The 12,544-nt window shown below is 37.0% G+C and overlaps 2 protein-coding genes across 8 annotated transcripts in view; one reads left to right on the top strand and one right to left on the bottom strand.

The window, feature by feature from the left end:
* The window catches only part of cfap20dc (CFAP20 domain containing), a 44,116-nt gene that overhangs the window by 19,169 nt on the left and 12,403 nt on the right, over nucleotides 1–12,544 (bottom strand). The window contains exons 1-11 of one of the 7 annotated variants that reach the window (XM_023280330.3): nucleotides 7,400–7,616; nucleotides 7,120–7,209; nucleotides 6,511–6,604; nucleotides 6,335–6,407; nucleotides 5,208–5,322; nucleotides 4,909–5,056; nucleotides 4,304–4,450; nucleotides 1,972–2,144; nucleotides 1,733–1,835; nucleotides 276–386; nucleotides 58–192 (exon numbers count right to left, since the gene is read on the bottom strand). In XM_023280330.3, coding sequence (XP_023136098.2) covers nucleotides 58–192; nucleotides 276–386; nucleotides 1,733–1,835; nucleotides 1,972–2,144; nucleotides 4,304–4,450; nucleotides 4,909–5,056; nucleotides 5,208–5,322; nucleotides 6,335–6,407; nucleotides 6,511–6,604; nucleotides 7,120–7,209; nucleotides 7,400–7,420 — 1,210 coding nt within the window. In that variant the 5' untranslated portion in view covers nucleotides 7,421–7,616. Of the gene's footprint in view, nucleotides 1–57; nucleotides 193–275; nucleotides 387–1,732; nucleotides 1,836–1,971; nucleotides 2,145–4,299; nucleotides 4,451–4,908; nucleotides 5,057–5,207; nucleotides 5,323–6,334; nucleotides 6,408–6,510; nucleotides 6,605–7,119; nucleotides 7,210–7,399; nucleotides 7,617–12,544 lie in introns of those variants that run through there. The other 6 variants (XM_023280331.3, XM_035952837.2, XM_035952840.2 and 3 more) reach the window with 6 other exon arrangements.
* The window catches only part of ca16b (carbonic anhydrase XVI b), a 155,314-nt gene continuing 152,463 nt past the window's right edge, over nucleotides 9,694–12,544 (top strand). The window contains exon 1 of the mRNA XM_055010686.1: nucleotides 9,694–9,746. The gene's annotated coding sequence lies outside the window, so the exon portion shown is untranslated. The remainder of the gene's footprint in view (nucleotides 9,747–12,544) is intronic.

Here is a 12,544-nt window from a genome sequence, read left to right as displayed (position 1 = left end):
GTAAATGTCTCCCTGCTGTCCTGAATTCTTTCTATTTGCAGCTGATGTGACCCTCACCTGCTGTTGGGTGCTCCGATTTTTCTGTTAGGGTCAGTGGCTGCTGGCTGCTCTCTTGCCCATTGGATGGAAGGGTGCCCTTCTGCCTGCTTTTACTCCTCTTTCTGCAGTTACCAGGTACAGCATCTGGAGAGGCTGTTAACCAGAATCAAACACCTTACCATATTATAATATGCATTACATATAATATAACTCCCCACCATACATGCAGAACTTACCTGATGATATTTGCTCCTCTCCTCCAGCACTGAAAACCCGCAGCTTCTTAGATCCCTGCTTGTCAAACACTCTTTTTTTGGGGGGGTGAGGGTGTAAACTGCCAGATGCTGCTACATACAATAGATTCAACATTAGAAAAAGCTTTATAACGCAAAACAGTCCAACAACAATGTTATTAAAACTTGCCAGAAGCATATCTGTGAACTGATTATGCACCGTGAAAATCCCTATTAATGAAGGCATTTCAGTAACTGAGCTTCTTACATTCATTCAGTGCAGAGAGAATACATCCAGCTACATTATGCTCAGCTGAATTAGGGAATTTTAATCATCCCGTTTTTTGCATTCAGTCATGCTCAAAGGATGGTGTATCACCACACGTAAAACCTGTTATTAGGTGCAAGAGAGAACATATTCTGTAGAAACAGAGCTCTTATTTGTTGGTTCATATGTAATGCTTTCACTGATGCACAGTACTTGGAAGAATTAAAAAGAAAGAATAAATCATGTACACTCTGAAGGCCAAGATGAACTGGAGAATAAGACAGCATTCAGGAGCACATAAGATTCAAATTCAAGCCGGAAAGAAGCTGAATTATCTTCATCGATGACGGTTCTGAGTCATATTCACAGGTGCTGAGTCAAAGCCAACTAGATTTCCTGGCAAGTTTTGTAGCTCCTTATTCTCTACGACAATTAGTCCATTTACATTAGTCTAGATTGTAATTATATCAGCGTTTGGGGCGGAGTGTAGTGAAAAAAAACTGTAAAAGTACATTTTCCATGGTACTGTTTAACCATTGTAAATGACATGGTTGCTTTTGTCACCTGATCTAACATTTTTACTGCATTACAAAAAGAGCAAGGTTAAACAACGTCATACATCCAGCTCTAATACACTCTTGATTTTGCTTTGTTGGGTAAGGAAAATAAAAAGTGGCATTCAGGCTCTGTGTAAAACCTCAACTGGGAGTGCCTTAGCAGCTGAACAGATACAGCACACATTGTATAACTGCAGCACCCCTGGTTTGATTACAGCCAGGGGGTGTGTTGCATGTCATACCTCCCTCTCTCACCATTTGTTTCCTGTCTCCTTCTTCACTGTCAACTATCCAATCAAGGCAAAATGCCAAAAAAGTAATCTTTCTTTCATGGATGTAGTGGTTTATTGATTTCCGTTTCATGAGTTCTTAATCATTTTCTTTATCCTGTGGTTCTCCATCGTGACACTGCTTCTGTGCAGACATACACCCCGAGTCTGAGCAATACTATATGCTGCATGTCAGCATATATACAGCCAAGCGAAGCATAATTTCAGCTTGAACCATTATACAAAAAGACAAACAAATCAAGAATGAGAAGAGCAATACTAAATAGCAGGATGAACAGGGAACGTGTAGGCGCAGAAAGCAATCAGACTAGAATAAGTTACACTATGTTTTCTAAAAAAAATTACCTTTGTGAAGAATGTGGGAAGGTTCCCCATGTGATAAATTTTCACTCAGGCTGGTAATGCTCAGAGTATCTGTAGTAACCTGTGGGTTATTTCTGCTGGATCCCTGTGGAGCACAACCAAAGAAAAAAATAACACACGTTCAGAGATAACATATTCTGTTCTATATTCACTGTAACTTATGGCAGACTTGTACAAATCATTCAGAGGGATTTATGTTCTTATGGGATTCTTTAGATTACCGTATTTTGAATAAAGAGCACACTTCTCTCCATTGTGTCTGAGCTTGCATTGCTTTTTCTTCCAGTTTGGGGAGGTGGTCCTGAAGCTCTGGAGCCTGAGGCTGTGTGTAAAACAGCCTGGGGCCTGGTTCTCCGATAACTAGTTGATCTGGCAGTGGCAGAGTGATCAGGAACTGCAGAAAGAAAGAAATTCCCATTACACATTGATCCTTATGGATTTGTTTCTTTAGAAATTCTCTTAAATGTATAGTTAACACATAACGCCAATTCAAAGTAGAGGGGAGAGTGCGGCATCTTTCAGGTCAGAAAGAATCTGCATTCTTTTTAGCCACAAAGCCCTTTTAAAATCCCTTTGTTGTGCATGAAATCTTGAAAACATGCCCTCTTTATAGATAATGTCCTGGACTATGTTTTTGAGATGTGATACACTATATTGCAAACACAACCATTCAGAAATCACTATACACTATTAACAGTAAAGATGCTTTACATACTTTAACCTGCAGCAAACAGTTCACACACAAAGACTAATGACTAGGAATGCTATTGCTGAGCCGATAGTGGATGTTTTCCTTTAATCTAACAATCTGTTCCATTTCATCATGTGAAAATAATGGGCTGCAGTGGGAGCTGTGATATGGCGACGACCTGACCCTGCTGTATCTGTGCCAGGGCCCATCAGGACCACCTCTGCTGATGCTAACAGCAAAACACACTTTCTGTCTGATCCTCATCAGAGCACAGAGCAAACACTTCCACTCTACAAAACACACATGATCGACAAGGTGATACAGACAGAGCTTAGTTGGATGTACTGAGACAAATACAAGGAAGTCACTCTTCTGTGATGCACTACATCAAATACACTTACCCCTAGAATGAGTAGATTTCTGTGTGCTTTCTATGTGCAGAAGCCCATAAAGAATGACATAACAATAAGGAATAAAATATGATGCATTCTGATAAGCTAAAAGTATTCTGAACGGGAATTTATGATCTTTGAAAACGCATTGACCTTGAGAACAACTGAGTGTCTTTGGGAAACAGCAGAAATAATCAGGGCTTGTTTGTTCCTGCATGATAAAAACTGCTGTAGCTTACTTTTAACAGTTTCTGACAGATTGGGCACTGAAGCAACAACATTCACCACGCAACTTCGTCACAGTTAAATTAGATGCCTACTTTAATAGCGATCGTTTTAATTATGATTAGGAATGTTATGCTAATAATGCAGATGCTAATTATGAAAATATATTTCTCGTGTGTGGTTACTGCCCTCTTCTATGGGCATTGCTGGCTGACACAACATAGCTTAGACAGCTGTCAGAACAAATAAATAAGCACTGATAAAAAAGGCCACAAAGGCTGCAGAACTGGATTACTGGTGCATGTCTTTTTATATGAGGAGATAATTGCAGCTCCTTGAGTACAGGTGAGGTGCAAATGAACACAAAAATAAAGATTACAGAAATTTCATATGAAGAAAACAAAGCGATTATCATCACAGGGTCTTCGTAGAAAACAGCTTCTCAACGTGCAACCATTTCTGCACCGTTTTCTATCTTTCTATGTAAATGAGTTGTTTCTTGGGTAGATTGCGGCTGATATCTTGTACTCTAAATGTTTGAACTCACTGTCATAAGTTACTTTTAGAACAAAAACACTGTATGAAACTGCTCTAATGCTTTAAACAAGACATACACTACTTTAAATGACCAAAAGTATGTAGCGTCCAAATAAATTGTGTGTACCATGGGAACATTACATTAAACTGTGATTTTTTTTATCATGTCACTATGAGTACTTTGCTGATATATCAGCCCCCTTTCCTCTGGGAGGGCCACAGATTTTTAAATCTGGGTGCATAGAGCTCATATTCCATACTCAATAGCACTGGCGGGTCTTGCAGTGATGCTGATTTAAAGCCTATCTTTCATTCTAAACTCCAATTCATCCCAAAAGTGATCGATGGGGTTGAACTCAAGTTTTGTGCAAGGGAATTAGGTTCTTACATACCAAACTCAGAAACTCATTTTCTTTACAAACCTGGCTTTGTGCATAGGGGCTTTGCTATGTTGAAACATTTAAAATCCTCCACCAAACTGTTATTGGAAAGACTATTGTCTAATACCACCAAATGAAGATGCCATGAAAAACAGTTCCATGCCAAAATCACATAAAAATACACGGGCAGGGTTCCACTTTTGGCTATATAACATAACTTTTGTTTTGTTAAATAGGGTAATACAGCATGCATTGGTCTTTTAATTTGAAATGTATTACACTTCTTTTGATAAATTCAGATTTCTGTGTTGTGTTTTATCTTACCTACCGCAGTCAGAGCTAAAAAAGCCAGTCCTCATATCTGCCTTTCGCAAATTCTCCATGTTCAACACCTGAGTGATTTGCTTCACATCTGGTGGGTACTGGCAACTGCGAGGGATCAAGTCCATGAGACCTGCTCCACCGAAAAACATGTCTGGATTAAAAAAAGAACAATCTTAGATGAATCCCAACCATAGAATAAGCCAAAACAAATTACCGTGACATAACAGCACATCACAAAGGTAATATCAACCACTAAATGCAAACTGACAGAGCTGTCTTTATTAGTAGGTAGAGGAGGTGCACACTGGGCAGCCAGGCTTGTGCAGCTGTTATCACTGCTGAGCCATATCAGCCTTGAACAAAATCTACCACTGAGTTCACAGCCAGCCATAACAGAAAACAGCCAACTGTTTGTCTCTCCATCTCTCCACTCACACACATACAATTTCCGATAAACTCACAAGAACAACTCTGCTTAAAGTGAAGACCACTTACTCGCTTCAATGGAAAGGACTTAGTTATTGTATCTCTTTATTAAACACCTTTGGAGAGGAGTGAGGGGTAAGATGATAAAATTCACTATTTGAAACCAATAAACAATTGCATTACCATCATCCGATGTTCCCGTGGGCTCTGTTTTCATAGTGAAGATTCTCCTGACTTTACAAGTGGCGAACAAACTGATGCCATCGAGTCTCAGAAATTCCTTGAAAAGTTCACCGGTCAATGATACAAGGTCGATGCATAAAGTAGACCACTGGGACAACAGACACAAAGTTAACAGGATCCCATAGTGATGCAGCTCAACATCCAGTATTGAATATAAAGAACAAATACAGAAAAGGAAATAGCTGAGAGCACATTATTAAATACAAAAGTAATATGTCAAGGATGAATTAAATACTCACAACATTGCGTCTCAATCCCACAAAAGGTATCTTTGCATGTAAAGGGGTGGCAGATAGCTCTTTATGCACCGTCGATAAGTGAAGCCTTCTTTTTAGGTGCTCTGAATCAGTTATCCTGTGAATAACAGACAAGACAATGGAACATAAATTATCACCAGCGTAAGTGGTGTCAATAAGAAGTCCTGACCAGAGACAACCACAAGTTTAGTGGTCTCTAAGGAAAGCTGTTAAAGGTGTTTTCACTTTAATTTCGTGCCATACTAACAGCTGTGATGACACACTCTAATGAAACAGGAAGAACAATGGCAGCAATATTTCCCCAGATTGTGAAAATAACAGTGTGTCATTAAATAAGTGGATAAGTAACTTGATAGAAATTGCTTCAACTATGTCTTCCAAATGTTTTTAATATATAGTTCCTGTGACTTATATTGACATGACATTAATACAAACACAAAGACTTTCGAGCACAATAAAGACTCCATAGGGACACAGACATAGACTGTGTTGTAAGGAAACCCCAGAGTGACATTCCTCTGTCAGTGAGTAAATGCAAATCAATATACGCACATTTGACTGTATAATACAATCAAAGCCACAACCTGTAAAATGTGGAAAAGACCAGCTAGCACTTGACATTCACATATTATTCTACATTTTAATAAGGTGGCTTACTCAAAATTTACAGTGGCTGACAGGATAAAAGCCCTCTGCAGCAAATTGTTCAACAATGTCTTACAATAAATGGCTACTTAGGCTATTACATAAAAGGTATTGTTAAAATGATGCACATAATCTTACAGGTGGCTCCAGGGGTTTTCATACAAGACGCAAACAAGCTGCCTTGCACTAATTTTTAGTGGCAATTTAGTGTTATTCAGTAATTACTTTCATTATACTGCGTATTACTAAAAACTTATCTTTTTATTTTATATTACAAGAAATTATTCAGTTATGACATGTTATTTTGCTCTATTAGAAACATCTCTCCTTATTTTACCTGCGACAAAGGTAAAGTTAGAGTTATTGATATCTACAACAGTGCACACTGCTGCAAAATGCTGAACGTGGTGAAATACAATTTATAAATTACACAAAAAAATAAAAACTTTGACTGCTATACTTACACAAGCTCAGCAGAAAAATCACTGCACTGAGGAATATTCACTTGAAGCACCAAAAATCTTTGGAGAAGCCCAACTATGAAAAAAAGGCAAAGGAGTGAAGTGCTATTAAGATATGGAAATAAGTAAAACAAAATAAAAGGTACAAATAGACATATAAATGTATGGCAGTGACTTACGAGACATTTTTCCATTCTCTGGTATTTGCATCTTGACTGTCTGGCTGCTTCCCTCTAGACAGTAAACAAATCCTTTGACTTCTTTATTATACTCCTAAGGGAGATAATAATTCAGAAGAGGCCTTGCTAACTTTAAGTCCTTGCTGAGCATAACCAGCATTGTGTATCTGTGGTATAAGTGCATTTAGAGATAGAAAACTCAAGAACAGCTCAAGTTGTGTGAAGTGTATAGTTGGCAGAGTTGCTTGGCATCTACAATAATAAATTTTTGTCACCTCTGTCTAACACACAACTGATATTGAATTTGATACAGCCAAGCACACACACAGTTTTAATAATGGCATTCAAAAAACTCAGCACTGATATGACCTACTTGTACTTATTTGCTTTTCAGCTTGACGCTCAATTCTGTAGCTTCATTCGAGGGGTCAAACTCTGCATTAATCAGACCCTAGACACTGAATGATGTCGTACTGCGTTGCATTAGACTGCATTAGATTGCATGTTGCTGTAGGCAACATTCGGGCGCCTGTAGGTGCTAGCTTGACTTAGATGACATGTAGGCTAATTAAATTTGATTGTGTGAGCTAAGTTGAACTAGCAACTCACTTTATGTATGGCTGACGGCCCTCCACAAAGTTTCCATTTAGCTACAGGGTCTTTTCCCTGTCCGCTGAATATCTCCACCACAGCTCCACCCTGCAAAAAACAACACCAAAAACAAAACAAACAAACAAAAAAAACAGAATTAGCCTCACTATTAGTTAATGTTACATCAGGATGAAACTCATGGCAACCAAACGAAGCAGTGTTTTCAACAAAGTTTTCAACAAAGAGCACGACTTTCAGTGAAGAGAGGCCTTATCTTGTCTTGTTAGCATGAACTCACCTGATAATTGTTCCTGAACATTTTACGTGACGACGTCGACAGAAAAAAGTAAATGGATGTGCCCGTTCACCCAGTTAAAATACTGTTGACTGAGGAGTTTCTGCTTTAGTCTACGGTGTTTTAAGCGACACACTCATAACCAAAGTATTTTATCTCTTAAAATAAGGAAGCACGTAACTCAAAGGTGTAAACTGTAGGTGCAGTTTAGCTAACTGGTTTCTTGTTTCCATGGTTACCAGTCACCGCTGCAGCGACCTCTAGAAAGATCTCGTTTACATACCAAATCTCGCGAGTGTTAGATGCTGTTGTCCCGTGTTTTCCGTAACTTCACCTGAAGCTAACCTTGTAGCAGCAGGGAAGAATTTTCTCGTGTTTTCTTTGTTCGTTTGTAATGCAATACCTTTGTTTCTCCGTTACTACTAAAACTGAGACGACGGTGACAAACACAGACAAGGCAAGTCCACTATCAGTTCACATTCCTTCGAAATATTCTGTCAGAAATCCAATTCAGTTAACATATATCTGAAGTATGCACCATAATGATGTGAGGAGATCTGGCAAGGTCTGGACCTTGAATATGGAGATCCAGAGTATTCAGTATAACTCACTCAGACATCACACAGGAGCACATGAATAAAGAGTGACAACAATGTTTGAAATGAAATCTGACAGAATTCAATTTATTTAAGAAACTCAGCTCAGTATTAGGAAATGTCCTTTCATCTTACTTATTTTCATAGTCACACAGTTTATTGCAGGTCACATTAATTTCAGTTTGTGTATTTTTTTTTTGGATTAGTTTGTTTCTGACTTTGGGTTTTCAGTGCCACTGTATTTCATATTGCCTACTTTTGATTTCAAGGTCTCTTGTCTGTCAGTCAAAGCAGACAAAGAGATATCAGTCAATAGCAATTCAAGAACAATAGAGTAGATTCATAGCAAACAATAGCTTCAGAGATTTTCAAATGTGGGATGAGCTGTTTTTAATTATACCAAGAAAACTTTAAAGAAATATTATACCTAAAGATGTTGCTAAAGAAAGCAGTTAAAAATAGACCCTTATTAAAGTTTTATCTTCTCTTGAAATGCTAAAATCCAGTATTGTGTCATTGTCACTTGCTTTGTTTACCCTGGCAGCAGGGCTATTACAAGATCAAAAAGATGTCTTTTAATTAGCTACTGAGGGAGAATACATCCGGAAGTACAACTGTATGTCTTACCACTTATTAACATTTTTTGCACGTATCTGACTTCAAACACAAGGTAGTCTCAGTTATTTATGGATATAGAACAAAAGCGACAAAAAAACACATATCTGACCAGCCGCACCTATGACTACAGTGAGTTTTATTGTTCCTGAACAAAAACAGCTACAAAGTTTTTACTGTCATCATTTTGATTGTGATGTATTTTTTGTGTTCAGTGTAGTAACACGAAAATGGCTCTTCTGATGTAGTGGAAAAACTGAGCATTTTTATTAATAAAACATTTTCAGAATGGATTTTGAGAACACATTTAACACAAAATAGACCATAGAAATGGTGCCAAATGTTCCATAGTCAAATACACGTTGAAATGAGCCAGTTATCCGAGCCTAGTACTTCTTTTATGTCAAATATCAAGTATAATTGATACGAGTCATCCTGTACACTGACTGCTTTTTCATTTTATTTGGCCACTTTTACAGTTTAAAATTCACACCATACCAAATGCAGGACCTTTTGACTTGGTTTGAAAAAAAAAAATCTTGCCTTACCAAATTATGCCTTCTGGGGGTATTATTTCCTCATGCTGACATGGCTGTCATTTTCATATGTGAAAGATTGTACTAAATCCTTCTTCTCTATGTAGGCCGCTACTATTCAGCTAATTATTTCATAGCTGGAATGACAAAAAGGTTGGACTTGAAGTTAATGGGCACAGATGTCAGGCTCATTGCTACTCTGTGTGCTTGGCAGTTGCCTTCCTTACTATTTGTTCACCTTCAGTAGAAGATTGAAGATGAATGGTGTATAGATAGATAGATAGATAGATAGATAGATAGATAGATAGATAGATAGATAGATAGATAGATAGATAGATAGATAGATAGATAGATAGATAGATAGATAGATAGATAGATAGATAGATAGATAGATAGATAGATAGATTGTCCCCTCTGAATAACTGCTTTATTATCATTCTGAAAGCAGAATTGTGTGTAAGTTAGAAATAGCATCAACAGAGCATGGCACGTTGAGAGGTTCATAATTGACTTTTTTCTCTCTCCAGAAATGGCTTGACGCTGATTGGGACAGACAGCATCATTAAAATAAAGCCTGGCATGCAGTGAACACTGACGAAGCCGGTATGTAGAAATCAGTTAATAAATCTGCTCTTGTTAGCATTCTTAATTATGACTAATTATTCAGTCATTATTTTGAAAAGAATCTATTCATTTACATCAGTCAAAACACATCAATTAGGGCTGACAATGTTAGTTTTGAAATACTGTCGAGTGACAGTAACACGAGATGTTTTTTTACTCTGTAATATATAATTGGAGCGGCCACATTCATGTTGCTGATATTCTCAAAATGCCCGTTTAATGTTGAAACAATGAATGCAGTGTAGTGGTCCAGAGTTAAATTATACTTGCAGGGAGTGACCCTTACAGATGAGCTGGGTGACTAAAATGCATCTCAGAGTATAGCAGCAGCAGACTTCTACCTTAAAGCTATTTGTATTGATCCAGTCTGGGTTTTTCTTCCGAATGCTCATCAACACTGAAACATACACTCCTTTCAACATAAAAAAAAATGTAACCATTCACTACATGAGAGTGCAGAGTGTTACTCAAAAGACTAAATATACATCAGAAAATCCATTTATATTCATGAGTAAAAGCTTCCCTTTGTTCAAGTGGATTTCCATTTTTCTTAATTAACGTCTAAATTAATATATATATATATATATATATATATATATATATATATATATATATATATATATATATATATATATATATATATATATATATATAAATAAAAAAATAAAATTATCATTGAAAACCATTTGTTGTTAGTGCATGCATTAGTAAATGAAGTAAAAAGACATGCTTTAATATAAAATTCATCAGTCTCCTCTTTGGTTGCTTTTTGTTAATTTCTTTTTTTACTGCTTTTCTATTGATTTGTACTAATATGCGATTATTCACTGAGGCGTTAAAGGTGGTAAGTTTGGGTGACAAAATCACTGTTAGCACTGTAAATGGGCTGATATTAGGCTTAAGCAGCATTTGTCAGTCTCCTTCTGTCTGTTTCTCAGATCCCTGTTGGTTAGTTTCAGCTTGTTATTGGGACAATACAAATTGTCTGTGCTTAATATGATTTCATGATTTTTGAGACTGAGCTTGTTGTTATAATGAATAATTTTGCAATTATTTTATGATGCCAACAATGCAAGAAAGGCAAAGAAAAAAATACAGTCCTTTGAGCTTTGGTGGTTGCGTAATGGTTCTTTCAAAACTCAAAATATCCTAGATTGTCAGAAATGTAATTGCCAGACTGATATTTGTATTCAGTAACCTAATAGGACCCATCCAACAGTGATTGCAAATGGGAAGGCTTTTGAGAATTGAGGTTTTTGCATTATTTTGAGTCGCCCATTTACCAGGAGATTGATAATAAACCTGGCTTACATGCTTCTTTTACTTTCACATCAGAGACCCACTTCAGTGAAATTACAAGAACGTGACCTGTTGAAATCACCTTAAAAATATCTGGACTCAGTAACTGTGCAGCATTTTATATGCAACGTCTGATAGCCATGAGTCTTCATCATATGTTTAAAAAGGCAGACTAATCCAAGTGAGAGATCAGTGATCAGGGTTTATAAACATCTTTCATATCCCCACCTCCTGTTCTCGTTGGTGACAAGTAAGATAAGATCTTAACCACTATGACCTTTTGTATTCCACAAAGCCATTTTTCTAACCTTATATAGAAACCAATTGGGGAATTGCAAAGCTTCTCATACATTTTGTATAGTATTGTATTATATTCCCCAACAAGTCCTAATTTATTTAATGTTTTTAGTGCATCCTGCATCTCACCCCAAACCCTTGAACCAAGCTTTTGTCTTACATTAATGCTAATATCTTCTCTGACTTAACCACTCATTGTCCAAAGGCTGATTTTTATTTATTGTTACACCCACTGCATAGCATTCTGTTAAACTTTGTTTACAAAGAGTGCCAGATTTTATAGTGAGTAATTTAACAGCACACTGGGAACTCAAGCAAAAGAGCTCAGCCTCTGGTCTAATAAACAGTATCACCTTGAAGGCCAATTCTTCTTTTATATCTGAAGACATATTTAGGTCACTCTGTTCTTTGTTTTATAGGATTGCATGTACTGGTAGGATTACCAGTAGGTCAATGTGACTGTGTCTATTACAGAGACAAAGTCATTGGCTCTTGGAAATTGAACAGCTTTGTTTTGAGAATGGTAATGAAACAGTGGCAACAACTATGGACGTAAGAGGAAATAAAGATTCCAGAGTCTTGCAAAGCTTTAAATTAATCAAAATCTCTATTGCTGCAAATAGTATAATTCCTTTGGATATAAATGTGTGAAACATTAATGGCATTTTTTGAAATGCAGCAACTGTTCCTGTTTTGGCAAACTAATGTTGTAAAGATCTATTACCATTTACTCAATTAAGATGACGAGTACAAATTTTGCAGTCTGAAATTATTCACTTTTATCAGTGATTTTTTTTTTTTTTAAATGTTCATAAAACCTCACAAGCTTTATTCCAGAAAACTACATTTTTAACATGTTAAAATGTCCATATTGTGTTTTTTATCCACATCATGAGTGAAATACCAAGTAAACACCATGGCAGAGCATTTTCACCTTGAGGCTACAGTGTACTGCTGACATGGATTTAGACAGCCAGGGTTTCAAACATAACATACCCAAGGAATCAGCGCTGGTTGGGGCTTTCCAAATCATTCATTGACCGGATATAAAAGATGGACGCAGCAAGCATGATGTCACCCAGTGGTTTGTAGGCTACTGTTTTGGCCTTCGGCATCTTGCTCTTTTGAAGCCAGACATACCAGGCAGTTACAGAATATGCATGCAGTTACAGTAGTGACCT

Source organism: Amphiprion ocellaris, chromosome 5 (genome assembly GCF_022539595.1).
Source record: "Amphiprion ocellaris isolate individual 3 ecotype Okinawa chromosome 5, ASM2253959v1, whole genome shotgun sequence".
Classification (NCBI taxonomy): Eukaryota; Metazoa; Chordata; class Actinopteri; family Pomacentridae; genus Amphiprion; species Amphiprion ocellaris.
This window is presented reverse-complemented; position numbering and strand designations above follow the sequence as displayed.